A 21,687-nucleotide genomic window follows, 5' to 3' on the forward strand; every position below is an offset into this window, starting at 1 on the left:
CAACACCACATGAATCAATTGGGCAGTCTAATTTTTCCCTTAGTCACAAAGCTGGCCAGTCTGCCTCACTAAGTTAGGCTTCATATGAGGGAGGGCAGGGAAAAGCACTCAGACTTGAGGAGAACATTCCTTCAGTGAAGACCAAGGCAGGCCTGAAGTAGATATTATAGTGGTTGGCCAACGTTACTACCTAAGTCCTATGAGCCTGAAACCATGGTTAGGGAGAAAAGTTCAACTACTGAGAATTTCAGGTTATATGCATCAAAGATTAGCATCATTTTCAAAACTGCCTTCTTTCAATGCAGGCCTAGGAATGGTAGAGAAAATTCTTCTTCCTTCTCTGAAATACTTCTAAAATTCAAATGCTAATTGTTATCATTTGAACTCTCCATAGATAGTCAACAATAGGATCATGGATCAAAGTGGGCCCACAAGCTAAACATACAAAAGCGCTCTAATGGTTTCTGCCCAGAGACTAGCAGGCCCAAGATCCAGTGAGAGGTGACATTTCAAACAGAGTCTGGAAGCAGGAAAAAAAGAAGAAAAACCTCAGTTTAGAGACAGAGAGACATGAATAAGCAGCTCTCTAAGCCAGGGAAGGGTTAACCCTTTCTTTCTAGTAGGGTCTTCAACTGATTGCATAAGGCCAACCCACATTAGAAAGAGCAAGTGCCTATACATAATGGACCCATTTAAATGTTAATTTCATCCAAAACTACCTCACAGAACACCCAGAATAATGTGTCACTGAATCTCTGAACACTCCACCCTATACCCAGTGACACTGGTACTTAAAACCACCATCACACACTAAAGTGTAGTTCAGCAAAACAATTCATTCAACACTTGCATGACCCTGCGCTAGAAGGCACATAATGCTCCTAGCTAAACCATGTGCAGTTCCCTCCTTCAGGCACATGTAGAACAATAAGCCCTATACAATACACAGAAGCTAACATTGAATGCCACCAACAAGTTTTGAACTTGACCTGTTTACAGCATGAAGAAATTATTGTTTTCCAAAGGACTTCATGAAAATGGTACTGGTGGGACTTGAGGGGTTGTTCAGTGGGTACAAGCACTGGCCATTCTTGCAGAAGGTCTGGGTTCTATTCCTAGCAGTAACATGAAGACTCACAACCATCCATAACTGATCTGACACCTTCATTTGGTCTCTGGACACCAGGCACTGAACATGGTGCACATACCCACATTTGAACAGGACACCCATACACATAAAATAAAATAAATAAATCTAAAAGAAACAAAAGAGAGCAGTATTCCAGGAGGCCATAAACAGATAATAATGATAACGTCATAGGAGATGCATTTCATTTTTTCTTTACTGTTGTTTGCTTTCACATATATAGTCTGACTAAGGGTTTCCGCTCTCCACCCGGTCCCTCCCTACACCCTGCTATCCAGTTCCACTCCCTTTCTGCCTCTCATTAGAACCAAACAGGCTTTTTAGGAATAATAATAAAATAAAATTTGAGATAAAGCAAATCTAACACAACAGGATAGGACAAAATAAACCATCGAAAGGAAAAGAACCCACCTTAGAAGACACACAAGAAACAGACACAGGTACAGAGACCCACTCATACACACACTCAGGATGACACAAAAACACTACACTTGAAGCCATAATATTTACCCAAAGGCCTGCCTCTCTGGCTAGAGTTGAAGATCTTATCTCTAATGAAGAATTAAATATTTCTTAAAATGTAGAGAACATTGAATTGTCTATTGTACCCATAGTTTGGAGTGTGGAAGTTGGAATAAGAGCTGTTCTAACAGAGGTAGGTGACAGAGGGAATCCTGCACATTTTACAACCTGTGACCAAAGCCCCAGTGAAGCTGTGTAGTTGAAGTGATAAGCATTCCAAGAAGTTCCCAGAATGGCGACTTCTCACACCTCCCGCTAATTGTAAGGTCATCCTCAGCTTTGCCAGGAGCCCTGTCAGACTGCAATCTGCTGGAAGGAAATTGGTATTGATTATAGAGCAAAAAGTCTTTCTAGTCATTGCATGTCTTCCTTTAAACTATTTTTACTGTTTATTTAATGCGTTCCATGACCTAAAGGATAAAATCATAAACTTTTTTATTCATTATTTTTTTAGGTTCTTGGGTGTCCTGACGCCATGCATTATCTGTGCACTGCATACATACTTCACATCTGGGGAAGCTTGAAGAAGGCATTGGATTCCCTGGAATTAGAGTTAGATTTGGTTGTGGGCAACCATTTCGGTACTTGGGTGATAGATCTTAGGTCCTCTATAAGAACAGCCAGTGCTTTTCATCACTGAGCCATTTTTCCAGCTCCAAACCCAAATTTCTCAACCCAGAGTTCTAGTCCCATGATATCTGCCCTGCTCTATTCTGACCCATGTCCTTATGTGCTCTCTTGCAACATACACAACTACTTGCAGCTCCCAGCCTCACATCATGGGTCACACATTTTGTCCCTAGAAGGCCCTTCTGCTTCTATTCCTTCTTGAGAAATCAGCTCTTTAAAAATAGTAAAGCAGGCTCAGCATTGGGGTGCATGTCTTTAATTCCAATACTTAGGAGGCAGAGCCAGGAGGATCTCTGTGTGGTCAAAGGCAGCTTAGTCTTCCTAGAGAGTTCCAGCCAGTCAGGACTACACAGTAAAATTCTCTAGCTAGCATCAGTACCACCACTGCAGTTTGAGTTGAAAAACCCTTCCCTGTATTTCTAATATCCTCTATTTAAAATCTGTAACCACCCGTTTATTTAACTGACTTCCTCACAAAGCTGTGAGCTCTTTAGGAACTACCACATTACATCCTGTGAGTATATTTGGTACCTAATACAGAGCTTAGTGTCTGGAAACATTCAACATAAAGTTTAATAAGAGAGTAATTGAAGGAATGAATTAAATCTATGTATGAAGTGCATGAATTTTTTTATTCTGTTATTTATAATAAAGAAGATATATTTTTGTTTCATGAATCTGAATGTTCTGCCTGTATGTGTGTATGTGCAGTGTGCACATGCCTGGTGTCCTTGGATCCTCAGGAGAGTTTTGAATCCCCCTGGTGCTGGGAACCAAATCGAGATGCTCTGCAAGAACAGTAAGCGCTTTTAATTGTGTGTCAAATCTCCAGGCCCCGGTTTTCAATTGCATCAACATGTATTGCATATCGGTAATGTTGACAGCATCTGGCCAAAAAGAAGACACAGTTTCTGTCTTTGTATCCTAAGAGATGTTTACGACAGAGAAGAGCTCAGTTAAATGGAAAAGCCCAGGGCACTAGCCTGTGAGGTGCTGTGCTGAGTAAAGACTCAGTCACAGGAAGTCAGGGTGGATGTCTCTTCTTAGCAGAGCCAAGTTGATGAACTTTTTCAACAGAAACTAAAAATAAGACTCAGAAAAGAGACAGGGATTTTTCAACATGACGTAAATTTCTCCTGGCAATAGGAAAACCTAAGCTGAAGTTATGAGTGGATTCCAGGACCTGCTGTGAGGCTCAGACCCTCAGAACCCTATCTGCTCCCAACAGGCTTGGCCAGTGGACTTTTTACAGCAGCCCTATGACTCCCAAACAACGATGATTGTTTAAATTTTTAGATTTGTTATATATGTATGTATATTTTGCCTGCATGTGTGAATTTATACGACATGTGTGCTTGGTGCTCAGACATCAGAAGAGGGCTTTGAAGTCCCTAGAACTAGAGTTGTGGGTGGTTGTGAGACACATACAAGTGCTGGGAATCAAACCCTGGTCCTCTGCAAGAAGAGTACATCTTCTTTACCACAAACAATGATGTTTGTAAGGAGAATGAAATATTTTTCTTCCTTTGGTGGTGGTGGGCTTGGGAATTGAACTGAGGGCCTTTCTCAACAGCCCCAGTCACACTCAATGGCCCCTGCTTAAGGGGAGAGGGAGCCCTTCCCTCTGTGCATTAGGTCTTCAGATGGAAAACCTCCTTCAGCCAATGGCCTTTGAGAGTCTGCACCAGGCTAGGCATGGCCTTGGGTACCAAAAATGCATGGCCGCTGGCGTGTTCTCTCTTTCTTTTTTCCCACACCTGAATTTTGGGTTCAGTTGCTGTTCCTGATTCATACAGAGGCTGGGATCTGTCAGTTCCCCCTAAATAAAGAACCCCTTATTATACCCCCATTCAGATCTATTTCTTTATTTGCATTGCCCTTTATCCTGTGCATTCCCCTTCAGTCTTCTGTGCTTCAACTAGAACTGAACTGTGGCTTGACCTATAGCAACACTACCCAGACACTGCTCTAATTTTAAGACTCTGAATTTTCTGTTGCTTAGTGAAACTCATCTATTTTGTTTTATTTTTCTAATTAGGGGTGCCTTTTTTTTTTCCTTGAAACAAGCAGCATCTTACCTTTCTAGAGCATAATACCTTAGCTTTATCTTCATTAGAGAGTTCTGTGGGTAGGGAACCTCTTCTTCTGTTCCTTCTCCATCATCTCCTCAGCCTTCACTTTCAGCATTAGCAATGGAGCCCAGAGCCTTTAACATTCTAGGCAAGTGCTTTAACACTGAGCTATATTCCACCTAACGTATCTTATGGTTTTCACAAGGGACACATTGGAAAGATAGATGGGCTGGAAATGAAGCTTAGGTGTAGAGTGCTTATCCAGTACCTAGAAGCCCTAAATCCATTCCCAGCATCAAATATCTGTGTTTATTTACATACAATCTTTCTCTCCCATACACACACACACACACACACACTAGCTGGAGACTTTTCTCAGTCCCACCTGGTCCCACTAAACCATTTTTTTTCCTGTTCACCCATCCACACAGCTTCTTATAAAATAATCACTCAGAGACTTAACATTAAGTATAATTGTTTTGCCTATGGCTCATGCTTGACTAAGTCTACATATAAAGTAACCAATTTCTAATAATCTATGTATCGTGGCTTTGTGGCATTACCTGTTCTCTAGTACATCTTATTGTTCTAGTAGCTTCTGGCATCTTCCTGACTATCCCTTCTTTCTTCCTCTATCTCTGTTTGGATTTCCCACCGAGCTACATTCTGCCCTGCCAAAGTCCAAAGAATCTTCTTTATTAACTGATATAAAAAAACATATTCACAGCATACAGAGGGGCTATTCCATAGCAACATACAAACATCACAGTTGAGTTCACATTCACACACAGACACACACACACAAAGATAGACACCACAGATGAGTTAACCTACACACAGACACACATACACACACACAACTAATGTGTTCCTTACACCTACCCTTGCTGAAACAATAGCCACTTGGCCACCCATTTCAAAATCCTTTTCTTTGCTATACTAGTTAAAATTCAAGTCATTTTAAATAAATTTCAGAAAATGATTTGAAATTTTGCAAGAGACTAGGTAACTATTTATAGCAAATTACTTGTTAGCTTTCAGACATAGCCTTGGGGAAATAACTAAAAATAAGAATCCTAATACAAAAGCATATTCATCATAGCACTACTTATAAGAAAAAATGGAAACAACCAAGATTCTAACAAAATTTCAAAATCTGAAACTCTTTTTGATACATGGCTCACATAGTTCAAGTATCCTGGAAGCTATGAATGACCTTGAACTCCTGATATTTCTGCCTCCACTTCCCAAGTATCAAGATGACAGATATGTCCCACCACTCCTGGCTCATTTTTTTTCTCTTTTTTTGAGATTAAATTTCACTCTGCTACCCAAGCTGACTAGAACTCAGAGCAACCCTCCTGCTTCATCCTTGAAAGTGCTGAGATGACAGCCTGGAGCCATCATACCCAGATCAAAATATGAAACTTTTAGAGTCCCCTGTATTGCCAAAAGCAAAAATCTCCATGATTGATCTCATGTAATTATCAGAGTCAAAAAGCCAGGGTGATTTACATATATATATCAACAGAATATTCTTTACTTTTTAAATTTTTAGTGCTTTATAAATAGTACCATTCAAAATATCCACTTCATTTCCTCTGCCCATTTCCCTCGCACTCCCCCACTCATGCTCCCCGTCCCACTCCACTCCTAAGAGAGGGCAGGGTACCCTGCCCTGTAGGAAGTCAAAGGACTTCCCTCATCCATCCAAGACTAGGAAAATGTGCCTCCAAACAGACTAGGATCCCCAAAAAAGGCCAGTACTTGCAGAAGAAACAAATCCCAGTGCCATTATCAATGACTTCTGGTGTGGGAGAATTGTCTGTAATCTGTCAATTATATTTTAAATAAATGCTGATTTGCCAGGTAGGAAGTATAGGTAGGAAAACCAGTCATGAAGTAGAGGTGATGCAATGAGAACAGGAGAATTCTGGGAAACAGGAAGCTCCCTACACCATTCCTGCCCAGGCCACCAAAGAAGCAACATGTGAGCTCACAGCTTAAAATGGTACCAAGACATATGGCTAATGTAGATCAAAATAATGGACTAATATAAGTCATAATAGCTAATAAGAAGTCTGAGCTAATGGGCCAATCAGTTTATAACCTAATGTAGACTGTGTGCAATTTTCTTTGGGTCTTGCCAGCTGTGGGGTACAGGGTGAGACAGATACACCAACAAGCAGGCCCCCTCATGTTATAGATGGCACCCATGTGGATAACTGAATCCACAGAAAGCTTGAGAAAGCTTGGAAAAGAATAGAGTACAGCATGTTTTCTTGGTAGCAACAATTTCTCAGATCTGCTCTGCTTGCTAGAGGCAAGCAAGGCTCTCATCTAAGAGAGGTTTCCCATCTTAGCTTTAGCTGCAAAACCTTGCAGCTCTTTTAAGAGGTCCTGCCATAAAAACTTAAATGGTGTTGAGGGAAAGCTGAACGCATGCTTTTCAGTTTTCAGTCATAGCAGGAAAAAAGCTGCACTGTTTTAAAATGCCGGCCATCCTGCCAGGGCAAACTCTGACTCTTTCAGGCAGGCAGTCCGACTGCGTGTGGTCTGTGAGCAAAATGCTGCAGCTTACTTGCTGTCAGGGACCTTGAAATGCCATAGAGTTGTGGCAATAAAAATGGCTACAGCCTGTACCTCTGCCATGAGGCTGGAAAGCTAAGGATTAGGCTGGATCTAGCTGTCAAAGCCACAGCTTTAATCTTCTCTTTAAAGACTCATGTAGTCAGAAAAAGAGAGATATACAGTAAAGAGAAATTCAAAAACAAAGAAAACCTCTAAATGATTTACACTGTGTTAAAAATATATGCAGGCTAAAGGTTAAAGTTCTTAAAAGTAAAAAAAAAAATGAGTAGTTGGGTGTGGTGGTACATACCTTTAATCCCAGCACTGGGGAGGCAGAGACAGAAGGATCTCTGTGAATTCAAGGACAGCCTGGTCTACAGAATTATTCCAGGACAAAGATATACAGAGAACCTGTCACAAAAAGTAAAAGTAAAAATAAAAGAAATAGAGGCTAAAATAAAGCCACAGAAAGATGGAAAATATGCAGAGAATCTGGATACTGTATGCTATTATGCTCTCTTTGAATTATTTGAATGCTGAGGAAGGAGCAACAGCTGCTAAAACACTTTTGTTTATAAATGCTGCTGAACTAACCCATGATAGGTATTTTGAAAATACCTTGGCTTCAAAACTGAAGTCAAAAGGTATGTTACTTTGGAGAAGAGATTTTGCTTTTGTTTCCACAGGAAATGAGAGGATGTGGATTCATTCTGAATTAAGAAAAATCAGGTTCAATCAAGGAAGACCCCTGAGAAATCTCTGGTAGGAACAGATGGCCTAGATACAGAGTTGTACATCCAAAACAGATTCAGAATTGCTACCTGTGGTGATCAAAACTCATAGGATACTCAGTCAGGACTTGATGATAATTTTCTTTAGTTCTCCATAAGATTATCAGTGTCCCCAATCAGCAGGAAGTAGCCTGAAACACTATGCCCACATTCCCAAAAAATGGACTGTGGATATTTTCATTTGCTTAAAAAAAATAAAGAGGATGAAATGGTATGGGAGAATTGTGTGTAATCTGTCAACTATACTTTAAATAAATGCTGATTGGCCAGGTAAGTATAGGCAGGAAAACCAGTCATGAAGTAGAGGTGATGCAATGAGAACAGGAGAATTCTGGGAAACAGGAAGCTCCCTACACCATTCAAGTCCAGGCCACTGAAGAAGCAATATGTGAGCTCACAACTGAAAAAGGTACCAAGCCATATGACTAATATAGATCAGAATAATGGATTAATATAAGTCATAATAGCTAATAAGAAGTCTGAGCTAATGGGCCAATCAGTTTATAACTTAATGTAGACTGTGTGTGATTTTCTTTGGGTCTTGCCAGCTGTGGGGTACTGGTCAGGAAAGATACCCCAACAAGCAGGCCCTCTCATGTTACAGACTTCTCAGTCTGCCCCATTGTCAGCCACATTCAGAGAGTCTGGTTTGATCACATGAATGTTCAATCCCAGTCCAGCTGGCTTTGTGAGTTCCCATTAGATCAGGCACAATTCTCAGTGGGTTGACCAACCACTCACAGTGGTCCTGACTTCCTTGCTTATCTTCTTCCTCCTTCTGCTCTTCACCTGGACCTTGGGAGCTCAATCTAGTGCTCCAATGTGGGTCTCTGTTTCTATCTTCATCCATCACAGGATGAAGGTTCTATGGTGACATTACAGATATTCATCAGTGTGATTATAGGAAAAGACCAGTTCAGGCACCCTCTACTCTACTGCCCAAGGACCTAGCTGGACACCTGGGATCCCCTCTAGAGCAAAGTCTCTTGCCAACCCTACAATGGCTCCCTTAATTAAGATGTCTTCTTCGCAACTCCTGTATCTGCCCTTCCTCCATAACAACAATCCCACTCCCCCAAGCTGTTCCCAATCTTAATCTTCTCCCTTCTCCCTCCTGCTCTCCTCTTCTGTCCACCTCACCCTCATCCCATGCTCCCAACTTTTGCCTGTTGATCTTCTCTGCTTCAAATTTCAAAAAAGATCTATATATGTTTTTCTTTGGATTCACCTTGTTATTTGGCTTCTCTAGGCTTGTGAACTATAGGCTCAAAGTCCTTTGTTTATGTCTAGAGTCCACTAAAGAGTGAGTACATACCATATTCATATTTTTGGGCTTGGGTTAATTCACTCAGGAGAGTGTATTTTATTTCCATCCATTTGCATGTAAAATTCAAGATGTCATTTTTTTCTTTTACCACTGAGTAGTACTCTAATGTGTATATGTGCCACACTTTCTTTATCCATTCTTCTATTGAGGGGCATTTAGGTTATTTCCAGGTTCTGGCTATTATAAATAATGCTGCTATGAACATAGCTGAACAAATGCTTTTGTACTAAGACTGGGCATCTTTTGGATATATTCTTCAGAGTGGTATTGCTGGATCTTGAAGTAGGCTGACTCCCAATTTTCTGAGAAACCACCACACTTATTTCCAAAATGACTTCACAAGTTTGCATTCCCACCAACAATGGATGAGTGTTCTCCTTACTCCACATTCTCTCCAGCATAGGTTATCATTGGTGTTTTTGAGTTTGCCATTCTGACAGGCGTAAGATGGTATCTCAAAGATATTTTGATTTGCATTTCCCTGGTCCCTAAGGAAGTTGAACATGACTTTAAGTATCTTTTGGCAATATGAACTTTTGTTGAGAATTCTCTGTTCAGTTCAGTACCCCATTTTTTAATTGGATTATATAGAATTTTAATATCTAGTTTCTTGAGTTCTTTATATACTTTGGAGATCAGACCTTTGTCTGATGTACAGTTGATGAAGATATTCTCCCATTCAGTGGGTTGTCTTTTTGTCCTAGTGACTGTGTCCTTTGCTTCACAAAAGTTTCTCAATTTCAGAAGGTCCATTTATTCATAGTTTCTCTTATTGTCTGTGCTACTGGGTTTACATAGGAACTGGTCTCCTGTGCCCACGTATTGCAGGCTACTTTCCATTTTATGTTCTATCAGGTTCAATGTGGTCAGATTTATATTGAGGCCTTTAATTCATTTGGACTTGAGTTTTGTGCATACTGATAGATACAGATTTATCTTCATTCTTCCACTGGTTGCCATCCAGTTATGCCAGCACCATTTGTTAAAGATGCTTGCTTTCTTCCATTGTATAATTTTAGCTCCTTTTTCAAAAATCTGGTGTTCGTAGGTGTGTGAATTAATATCCGTGTCTTTGATTTGATTCCATTAGTCAATGTCTCTGTTTATATGACAGTACCAAGCTGTTCTCATTACTGTAGCTCTGTAATCAAGTATGAAGTCAGGGATGGTGATGCCTCAGAAAGTTCCTTTATTGTATAGGATCGGTTTGGCTCTCCTGGGTTTTTTGTTTTTCCATATAATGTTGATTATTGTTCTCTCAAGGTCTATGAAGAATTTTGTTGATGTTTTGATAGGGACTGTATTGAATCTATAGATTGCTTTTGGTAGAATTACCATTTTAATATGTTGATCCTACCACTCCAAGAGCATGGGAGTTCCTTCCATTTTCTGGTATCCTCATCAGTTTCTTTCTTCAAAGCCTTAAAGTTCTTATAAAATAAATTTTTCACTTCCTTGGTTATAGTTACCCCAAAATACTTAATGGTATTTGTGGCTATTGTGAAAGGTAATGTTTCTCTGATTTCCCTCTCTGCTTCTTTATCCTTTGTGTATATGAGGGCAACTGATTTTTTTTTTAGTTGATCTTGTATCCTGCCACATCACTGAAGATATTTATAAGCTGTAAGAGTTCTTTGGTAGAGGTTTAGGGGTCACTGATGTACACTATCATATCATCTGCAAATGACGAAAGTTTGACTTCTTCCTTTCTAATTCAAATCCCCTTCCTTTCTTCTGTTGCCTTATTGCTATTGCTAGAACTTCAAGCACTATATTGAAGAGATGTGGTGAGAGTGGACAGCCTTGTCTTGTTCTTGATTTTAGTAGAATCGCTTTGAGATATTCTCTATTTAATTTGATGTTAGTTGTCAGCCTGCTGTATATTGCTTTTATTGTATTTAGGTATGATACTTGTATCCCTAGTCTCTACAAGACCTTTATCATAAAGAGGTGTTGAATTTTCTCCAATGCTATTTCAGCATCTAATGAAATGATCATATAGTTTTTTCTTTCAGTTTATTTATATGATGGATTACATTGATAGCTTTTCATATGTTCAACCAGCTCAACATCTATGGGATGAAGCCTACTGGATCATAATGGATAATTTTTTGGATATGTTCTTGGATTCCGTTTGCCAGTATTTTATTGAGAATTTTTGCATCAATGTTCATGAGTGAGATTGGTCTGTAATTCTCTTTCTTGGTTGAGTCTTTGTGCGGTTTTGCTATCAGAGTAACTGTAGCTTCATAAAAAGAGTTTGGCAATGACTCTTCTGTTTCTATCATCTCAAAAACATTAAGAGGTATGGGTATTAGCTCTTCTTGGAAGTTCTGGTTTAATTCTTCATTAAAACAATCTGGTCCTGGGCTTCTATTAGTTTGGAGGTTTTTGATGACAGCTTCTATTTCCTCGTGACTTATAGGTCTATTTAAATTGTTCACCTGGTCTTGATTTTACTTTGGTATGTGGTACTTATCTAAAAAAAAAGTCCATTTCTTTTACATTTTCAAATTTTGTGGCAGACAGGCTTTTGTAGCAACACCTAATGATTCCTTAAATTTCCTGTCTGTTGTTATGTCCCCTTTTCATTTCTGATCATGTTAATTTATGTGCTCTCTCTCTGCCTTTTGATTACTTTGGATAGGGGTTTGTCAATCTTCTTAATTTTTCTCAAAGAACCAGCTCTGTTTCATTATTCTTTGGATTGTTTTCTGTGTTTCTATTGTGATTGTGGTTGTGGTTGACAATTGAGGAAGATGCCGGGGTCAAGGATATTTGTACTGGGATTTGTCTCTACTACACATACTGGCTTTTTTTGGAATCCTATTCTCTTTGGATGCATACCTGCCTAAGCCTGGATGTAGGAGGGAGGGCCTCAGACTTTCCACAGGGCAGGGTACGTTTCCCTCTCTTAGGAATGGAGTGGGTGGGGGGAGGTTGTGAGGGGAACAGGAAGAAGTGGGAGGAGAGGAGGAAGTGGGAATTTTGATTGGTATTATTTATAAAGTAATAAAAATCAAGGAAGAAACTGGAAAGGATTTGGGAAAGGAGGGAATGAAGAGAGAAAAAGGGGAAAGTGGTGCAGTATCTTTTAATTATAATTTTATGGAGCTGTAGAGGCTGCTAGTTGATTCCTGGCTGCCAGCTAGCTTAGACCCAAAATAATTACACATAATACTGTACTAATTAAATAACTGCTTGGCCCATTAGCTCTAGCTTCTTATTGGCTAACCCTTACACAGTAATTTATCCCATTCCTATTAATCTGTGTATCACCACATGACTGTGGCTTGCCAGCTAGATTTCAACCAGTGTCTGTCTCTGGCAGCTCCATGGTTTCTCCTAACTCTGACTTCTTCATCCCATGCTATTGACCAAAACAGTTTTCTTTATTCATTAAACAGTAAAATCAACATAGAGACAGAAGGACCTCCCATACCATTATGGAAATAAGTTTTAAATAAATAGAGGGACTAGAGAGATGGCTCAGTAATTAAGAGCTCTGGGCGTGGTTACAGATCCCAAGGTTCCATTCCCAGAACCTACATTGTAGCTAACCATTTGCTGTAACTCCAATCCCAGGCATCTTCTGCCCTCTTTTTTTCATAAACAATATTTAGTTTTATTTTATTTTTTTACTTATATATTTATTTATTTATTTATTAAAAATTTCTACCTCCTCCCTTCCTCCATTTTCCCTCCCCTTCTCCACCTCACCTGCCCTCTCTAGTGATAAGGGCAGTGAGGAGTCCCTGCCCCCTCCATCCCTGTCTATATAGGTGAGCATTCAAACAAAGCAGGATCCCACAGAGTCAGTCCATGCAGTAGAATCAAAACCCAGTGCCATTATCCTTGGATTCTCAGTCAGCATTCATTATCAACCACATTCAGAGAGTCCAGTTTTATCACATCCTCCATATTCTGGCCGCTGTAAGTACTGTGCACAGACACATGCTGGCAAAACACCCATACAACTATTGATTTTTTAAAGTTAGAGAAAGGAAAGAATAAAATTCTCTACAGTGAGGTCACAATCCTGAGACAGCAGCCAGGGTTAGTTAAAATGAACTCTTTCTAATCTTACATGGAAATAGTTGTGATCTTCTGCCAAGGCAGCCTGCTCATTGGTGAAAGCAGCTTTTTTTAAAATTTTTTATTTATTTATTTGTTTATAAAAATTTCCACTTCCTCCCCTCCTCCCCATACCCTCCCATCCCCTCCACTCCCTCTCCTCCCCCCCTCCTCTTCCTTCTCCAGTCCTAAGAGCAGTCAGGGTTTCATGCCCTGTGGGAAGTTCAAGTTCCTCCCCTCTCCTTCCAGGTCTAGGAAGGTGAGCATCCAAACAGACTAGGATCCCAAAAAGCCAGTACATGCAGACGAAACATGACCCAGTGCCATTGAAAATGGCTTCTCAGTCGGGCCCCATGTCAGCCACATTCAGAGAATCCGGTTTGATTACATGCTCGTTCAGTCCCAGTCCAGCTGGCCTTGGTGAGCTGTCATTCGATCAGTCCCCTTGAATCAGTGGGTGAACGCACCCCTCACAGTCCTGACTTCCTCTTTCATGGTCTCCCTCCTTCTGCTCCTCATTTGGACCTTGGAGGTTCAGTCCAGTGCTCCAATGTGGGCCTCCATCTCTATCTCCATCCATCGTCGGATGAAGGTTAACTCTGGTCCTGCCTATCTTGCTCACTTTTTCCCTCCTTCTGCTTCTCATTTGGACCTGGGAGTTAAGTCCAGTGTTCCAATATGTGTCTCTGTCTCTATCTCCATCCATCGCCAGATGAAGATTCTATGGTGATATTCAAAATATTCATCAGTATGGTATGGGCCAAGGCCAGTTCAGGCAGAAAGCAGCTTCATTCTGAACTTAATAGAGTTCATCATAATCACCATCTATGAGTGAAAGACCCCCGATATTGGAAGACTCTCACTCAAGCCTCGGGATAATGTGACACCCCCAAGTAACTCAAGAGAGAACGTCCTTGCTGCAATCACACAAGTTTTAATGACAAGAAAACAAGACAGGAACCAGTGCACTGGGGTCGAGACTCATAACCCAGGCAGGGGAAGAGTTCGACCTCGAGTGACCTGAAGAAGTAGTTTTTATAGGAAGAAACCATGCAGCCCAGTAATCTGAAAGGGCGGCAGGGAGGGTGTCACAGAAAATTCTGAAAATTCCAGGATGATTACAAGGGGGCAACTCCCTACCTCTCAAGATCATTCTCAAGGACATAATCAGCTAGTTCCTATTCTAAAAATACCAATGATAATTACTAGGGGGTGATAATTACTAGGGGGAATCTCCGCGTTTCTCAAGATTACTCTAAGATTACTCTCAAGATTACAATCTACCTTTATCTTCAGCTAGTTCCTGAAACTGGCTAATCCTAGATTTCTGATTCTTCTCTTCCTGCTAGATTTTAGGCTCTATTTTCCTGCTAGGGGGATCTGGATTTATCCAGGTCTTTCATGAGCAGAGTACACACTGCTAGTAAGTGACCTTTCCTTGAAGTTTTTTGTATTTATGTTCTCTGTCTTTTGTATCTGTGAGAATTGTGACATTGGTACAGTTACATTTAGATCAAACATCAAACTGACAGGTCACATGGGCCCTAAAGCTGTATTCTTTCACTGTGCCATTTACCTGATTTTCAGTTAAGACCTTGTTGTAAATTTAAAAAGTGTCTCAAAAGGAAAACTTACAGGACGAACATGCCAGAGGCATTTCTTTACATTATTTTATAATTTGTATGTTTCTACATGACTTTGAAATGAGAATGTCCTGCTTTTACATTGTCATCATGTTCAGAAATGGATTTGTTAACTGAGCCTGCTTAGGAATAGACAGAACTCTACATAAATGTGTAGAGACCCCCTCAGTAAAATCCACATGCTTCCTTTGTTTTGGAAAAGCATTGTTTTGGAAATAATTCCCATGCTTTCCCTACCTCCTGCACATAACAATTTTTCTCATTTCTTCTGTCTTGACTGTTGTGATGGCTAATCGTGGAATTCAAATTGACTACATCTGGAATTAACTATATCTGGTAAACCCAATGGGTATACCAATGAAGGATTTTTCTAAAGGTTTTTAAATTAAAGACCTGTCTTTACTCTGCATCATTTGAGAGAGTGTGTGTGGCTTGTCTCTTAAAGAGACAGATCATTATAGTGAGGGGGTCTCTGAGGTTCAGGACCCCTGATTGGCAGACGTTTGTCTTGTGGGTGTCCTGGTGAAGTGCTGGTAGGTGTTTCTATTCACAGTGCTTGGAATGCTAGGAATTTCCTTTGAATGGTCTACTCTTGGGTAGGGATTTGGAAATCTCAGCCTGCCAGGCATTTTCTCAGGGTAATCTATTGAGACTCCAGACTCTATTTAAATCTATAGATGCCCAGAGTCCCAGGTGATAATGGTTGGAAGTAAAGAACTTCCTTTGGTTGACCTGCCCAAACTTAGCTTTCATGACTGGCCCCCACAGGATGAGGGTCTCACAACAACAAATATCTCCTTTTGTATCTTTAAATCTCCCTTTAGCTGTTAATATTCAGGGCATCCTTCCACCTGTGGGACAGGGACATAGTATGCTGTAGTGTCAAGGAGAAGAATGGGAAGTGCTTGTGGAGAGCAGGAAGATAGTAGGGTCTGCTATTGGAGTCAGGGGAACATGCTATTGAAACACTTGCCTGTAATCTAGAAAAGGTATTTTGAATGAAAGACAGGGTCAGTAACGATTAAGCTGTGTCTTTAATTTTTCATTTTTTAAATTTTTAATTAATTAATAACTTAATTTTTTGTTTTTCAAGACAGGATTTCTCTGTAGCTTTGGACCCTTTCCTGGAACTAGGTCTTGCAGATTTCTTTTCTTTCTTTCTATCTTTCTTTCTTTCTTTCTTTCTTTCTTTCTTTCTTTCTTTCTTCCTTTCTTTCTTTCTTTCTTTCTTCTGTAATTATTTTTTTAATTATTTTTAGTTTTTCGAGACAGGGTTTCTCTGCACCTTTGGAGGCTCTCCTGGTACTAGCTCTTGTAGACCAGGTTGGTCTAGAAATCAAAGAGATTCACTTACCTCTGCTTTCCATGTGCTGGCATTAAAGGCATGCACCACCACCATCACCACCCAGGTGAGCTATGTCTTAAGTACAATATAACTCTATGGGAGGTGCTCTTCTCGCTCAGGCCTCATTAGCCAATCAGACCCTTCTGGAGACCTGCCAGTCAGAAGTTGTGCAGGATTCTTCCAGTGGTGGCAGCCATTTTCAAGCTTGACTTTGAAGAGAAGTCAGCAGCAGTGGTCTTGTGTGCTCTGCTGTGAGTGCAGGAAGCTGAACAAGGAGCATGGGCAAGTTGGAAAACAACAATGTGGTGAGCTTGGGGCTGTTCTCAGACCAGGAGAAGTGGCTAGTTGAGCCATGGGAGACAGTGTGCTGCATCCTCCTCTGGCCAGGTGCCAGTCGCTGAGCAGATGCAGAGTTCATCCTGTTTCTGCCTGGTCATGTTGGTCCTACCTGCTCCAGCAGGGTCTGCGTGAACATGTATGAATCTGGATGTTTTTTTGAAAATCCCGAGCTGGCTGGCAGCCTCTGAGTAACTTCACTCTCCTTACTGCGCCTGTTCAGAGATTTGGGAATGGGACTGTGCTTTGAAATACCATTGCTGTTGACTTCACTGTGAAATGCGGGCTTCCTTAGTGCTTGTATTGTTGCAAAGGAACATGGATTAGCCAAAGTCACATAGCCCTGGACTGTCTAGTATCTTCCAGAAGTTCTGCACGTTGAACATTTAATATTTAGGTTTAGGATCCATCTGGAGTTAATTCTGTGGAGCTTGTAAACAGTATTGCCTGTATAGAGTATCACTCCACTGCTAATCTGTGATGTAGAAGAATAGAATTGATGGTATAAGGAATTACCATTTTTGGGGAAACATTAAGTCACAAAGCAAAATTTAGGTAAGGGAGAACTGCATCCTAAATACCCCAAAGGTAATGGGATTCTTACTTTGCCTGTTTGAGATTAGTATGGTAAAACATAAAAGTTTGCCCCCCAGGATTAACTAGCCACATTCCCTTAACAAAGGAGACAAGCCTGATTTGCAACCTGCCCATCCCTCCATTATAAAACTGGCTTCTAAATGCTGCTCAAGGGGCCATTACAGGGTCACAATCAAAATAAAGTCCTGTTTTGTGATAAAGGTATATTAATTCTACAATTAATTTCCAGTCTTTTTGAAAAGTGATTTTGAGTCAAGGTCTCCTATTTTGACTGCACTGGGCTTGAACCCTGTCTGTAGCCACACAAGGCATTGTCCTTCTTCTCTTGTCTAAACACTCTAAACCTTGGATTGCATGTCTGCAGCACCACACGGTTCTAAAATTGTGTTTGAGTCACACAGTGGACAATTGTCCATTGCAGATCAGGAAACTGTCCATTACAGAACAGGGAAAGGATTTGTGTGTGGAGCATGGCTTCTCCCTTCCTACCAGAGAGGAAGAACATTGTTCTGTGTTCACTGCAGGGGAAACAGACTAGATAATAGCTAGGTCACAGACTGAAGTTGAAGGCAGTGAGTTACAGGGCTCTCCATTACAAAGAAGGACTGCTAGGGCATGGTGAGTGACTTTCTTTGTAATTTCCCTGCTTGTATTAATTCCTTCCATGTGAAAGAAGACAGACAGAGTTGGTGGGTGTACAGTTTAGGGATGATAGCTTGAACTACTAAGTATTCAGTTTCCCATTAGAGAACTCTCCTATGTAGATATGTACAATCTTAGTTGACACAGTTAAGTCAGCTGAAAGGTTTGAGAAACAGGCAATTGACTGTAACACCATCGTATTAAATCACTCAGTAGCTAACATTTTATGTTATGTATGTTATGTTATGTTATGTATGGAACAAAGTCATACAGTCTCTTATTAATGGCATTCTCTCTATCAGGGAAGGTCCTACTCCATTTCAAATTTAGTATTGATAAGTGTTCTACTTTTTTATCATTTTTAAAGCATGAATTATTGGTATCATTTTTAACATTCATTTTCTTTAAATGCATTACTGCTATATTTTTCAATGTTTCTTAGTTTAAGAATTTCATTCCATTTTTTCTTAAGTGCTGTTTATTTACTTATATCAGTTTACAGCAAGGTTTCTTAACCTTGATGGTCACAGCTCCCTTTGGGGGATAGATGACTTTATCACAGGACTGGCCTAAGACCATCAGAAAGCACAGATATTTTACATTATAATTCATAAAATACCAAAAGTATAGTTATAAAGTAGCAGTGAAAATCATTTTACACCCTGGTTCAACAAATAAGGAGGAACATTTTAAAGGATCACAACATTAGGAAGATTGAGAATAGCTGGTTTATATCAATGTCTCCTGTAGCTCAGGCTTCCCTCACCCTACGTAATTGTGAATTGCTTTGAACACCTAATCCTGCCTCTGCTACCCAGTGCTGGAAAGATAGTCCTGCAACTCCTTCCAAGCTGGACCTTGACTGGCCTGTGGGAAGGAGAAATAGATTAGTGAAAGAATATCCTCCAACTTCTCCATATTTTATTGTGAATTTATATGTGAAGTAGGACTGATGTGAGAATTTAGTTCACTGACCAACTGTAAAGCAAGAATAATCACAAAAGAAAAAGTGATGGACAAGGAAGAGGTTGAGGGTTTTCTGCTGTGACAGTAGTTGACATTAGCAATGAATAGTAACAACCACAGACCATGCCTTCAAGAATCGGTATAAAAATTGAACTTATTATTAAACCAAATTACTGTATTTACAGTAGTTCAAGCAAACTAGAAGAACTGGATAAAATGGTGTGGTCCTGCCTAACATGACTGTATCCTCCGAGAGAAATGATGTGAGTTGTACTTGGTGTGCTCTAATACAGATCCCTAGTATCTGGAGCACATGACCATGAACCTTGTTTCAACTTTTTAACCGTATTTTTTGATATTATAATTACATATTTTCTCTATATGTCTCTTGCTTCCTGCTGTTCTCATGGACCCTTTATTATGTTCTAATCCATGGCCTCTTTTGTTTAACAATTACTGTTGAATGTGTCCTTTGTTTGGTTGCAGGACCTCCCAGCTATGAAATAAAGGGTTGGCTACACTGGCCATTGAGTGTGTAATGGAATGTGCACACATAGGACCCTGTGCCTTGGTGGAAGAACAGGAAGTGCTCTGGGAGAATGGAGGATTTTACTAAAGTACAAATTTCCTAGATTAGAGTCTTGTCTCAGCATAGTGTGGAAGGACAAATCTGGAGGGCTTTTGTTCTCGGAGATATTTAATCTCTGTTCACCCAGTATGGAAACTGCTAGTGTCTTGAAGCCCAGCTGGGTGGTTCAAGCTAATGAAGGACTCTACTTGGCAATCAGGAGCATCAGTCAGAGGTCGCTTATAGGTTCTTTCCAAAATTCTTTTGTTCTGCTGAAGGGAGCTGTAAGGAAGACGACAAATCCATGCCATGGTGAATGTAGGGGCCACTGTCCCCAGACCAGGAAGAACAGGTTGCGTGAGCTGTCAGAGCTGCTTGGAAAGGAATGGACCACGAGCCAGACAAGGTCTGTTTATTTGTGTGGTGACCTGGGTTGTGTCCCTTGGTCTCTGAGCATTGTTGAGTGTTGATTCCCTGAGTGAGGGGGAGACCCTGCCATACTTGTGTGGGAGATTATGAGTTTATAATCCTGTTGCCTTATGCTATGTAACTGGAAATTACTTTAAACACGTAATCCTGCCTCTGTTGCCCAGTGCTGGAGAGACAAACCTGCAATTCCTTCAGGACTGGGTCTGGTCTGTGGGAAGGAAAAATAGACCAGCTAATGAGTGACCTCCAGTATCTCTGTCTTTTACTGCTTCTTTATAAATGAAGAGGGATCAGTGCAAGAATTGAGTACATAGGTCAAGCTTGAAGCTGGTAGATTCACAGTGCAGAAATGGAGAGACAGGACAGTGGTTGAGAACTTTCCTACTTCAAAAGTAGTTGAGATAAGCAATGTTTATCTATGTATTAATTACCTAATTAGAAATTAGGTAATCAATTTAGTTGCTCCATAAATGTCACGGTGGCCATTAGTTTTTCTCCACAGGAGACACGATTCCCTCTGTTCTTATACACATGGAAGACATTCTTTCTCACACATGAACATATACAAAATGTGTGGATAAACTTCTTTTGAAAAGTACTGTGCCTCATAAAAGAATTAGAGCAAAACAAGTTGCTTTAACTATATAATACAAATTATACACTGTATTTTTTTAATTTGTTATCTTGTGTTTGGTTTGAAAAAGTTTTTATTTCCTCACTTTGATGAAGACTTATAGGTAATCTTCAGTCAAAGGAAACAAAATGATGCCTAAGTGATCTCAATCAATATAATTTTCTTTCTATAAGAGAATGAGATACTTTTCGTAATGAAAACTTTTTTCTAAAATTAACACATCAGAAAGTTTTATGCAAATTCCTCCAATTTGGTGGTATTGCTCTCCTCACCCACTCCATTTCCTATTCTCAGCAAAGCAGAGATCTAGAGTGCACAGGATGAGTACTGGCCAGTGATTTCTTGTTATTTAATTGTGGTTAGTATCTTGACATTCTTGTTTCAGGAACCATAATATGTATTTGTCGGCCTGTCTTTGTGTCTTCTTTTGCCTATGATACCATATATATTTTTGATTTTATTACTTATCATCTAAATTTAATTTTGTTTCTCTAGAAAATGATAGACCTTCATCATTCTTTTTTAGAAAATATACTATATTTTGAGGTCCCTGAGCATTTCTTGGTTTAGGAAGTTTCTTTGGAGAGCCAGTTTTAGTTTTCTCTTCTTGATCTAAGAGGATTACTTTTCCCATTTCTTGACCTATCTGTGTTTTCTAGTTCTTCATGTTTGTTGTGATTAATATATTGATTTTGTGTTCAAAAAATCTTTTCATGTATTATCATCTCTACCTTAATTAGCTTCAGCTGTCAACGTGATGTACAGTAGTGTCATCTGAGAGAACATCAATTGACGCTTTGCCCAGATCGAAATTGCTACTTACTATGTTTGGAGAAAATTGTGTTGATTGATGAGTAATGTGGGAAGGCTCTTCTCTTTCACTGATGGTGGAAGTCATCACACACTAAGCAAGTGTGACTGAGAGGCATAAGAAAGCTTGCTGAATCTGAGGAGTGACTAAGCAAGAGAGAAAGCTAGTAAACATTTTTTTCTTGTGTCTCTTGCCTTCAGTTTCTAACTTGAGTTTCTATCCTAAGCTTCAATAGTTGTTGGCTGTGATCTAGAAATATCAGTCAAACAAGTCTGTTTATTACCTCCTATGCTTTTATTTAAAGAATTAATCACAGCAAGAAATGAACAAATTAGGTCAAAATGTGGTACACCCCAAGTGAATTTGTTGCTGGGTAGAATGTGGGAACATTGTCTTTTGGAGGAATGTTGAAAATATTAGGACTTTAGATGGCAAAAGCCATAGAAAACTGTACACAGAGCTTAATTAACTATTCTTACAGGACTAGGAATATGAGGGTGTTGAAAGTAATGCACAGTGTGGAGCTTGAGTTCATAAGATTTCAGTGAAATAGACTTCATAAAAAATTCATCTATGGGTCAT

The 21,687-nt window shown here is 39.9% G+C and overlaps 1 protein-coding gene across 1 annotated transcript in view; it reads left to right on the plus strand.

The window, feature by feature from the left end:
- LOC125405505 (zinc finger protein 120-like) overlaps window positions 1-2,982 on the plus strand; it is a 38,954-nt gene extending 35,972 nt beyond the window's left edge. Inside the window, exon 4 of the mRNA XM_087906150.1 lies at window positions 2,124-2,982. Coding sequence (XP_087762276.1) covers window positions 2,124-2,193 — 70 coding nt within the window. The 3' untranslated portion in view covers window positions 2,194-2,982. The remainder of the gene's footprint in view (window positions 1-2,123) is intronic.
- Window positions 2,983-21,687: the final 18,705 nt, after the last annotated feature.

Source organism: Myodes glareolus, chromosome 1 (assembly GCF_982192425.1).
Source record: "Myodes glareolus chromosome 1, mMyoGla1.1, whole genome shotgun sequence".
NCBI lineage: Eukaryota > Metazoa > Chordata > Mammalia > Rodentia > Cricetidae > Myodes > Myodes glareolus.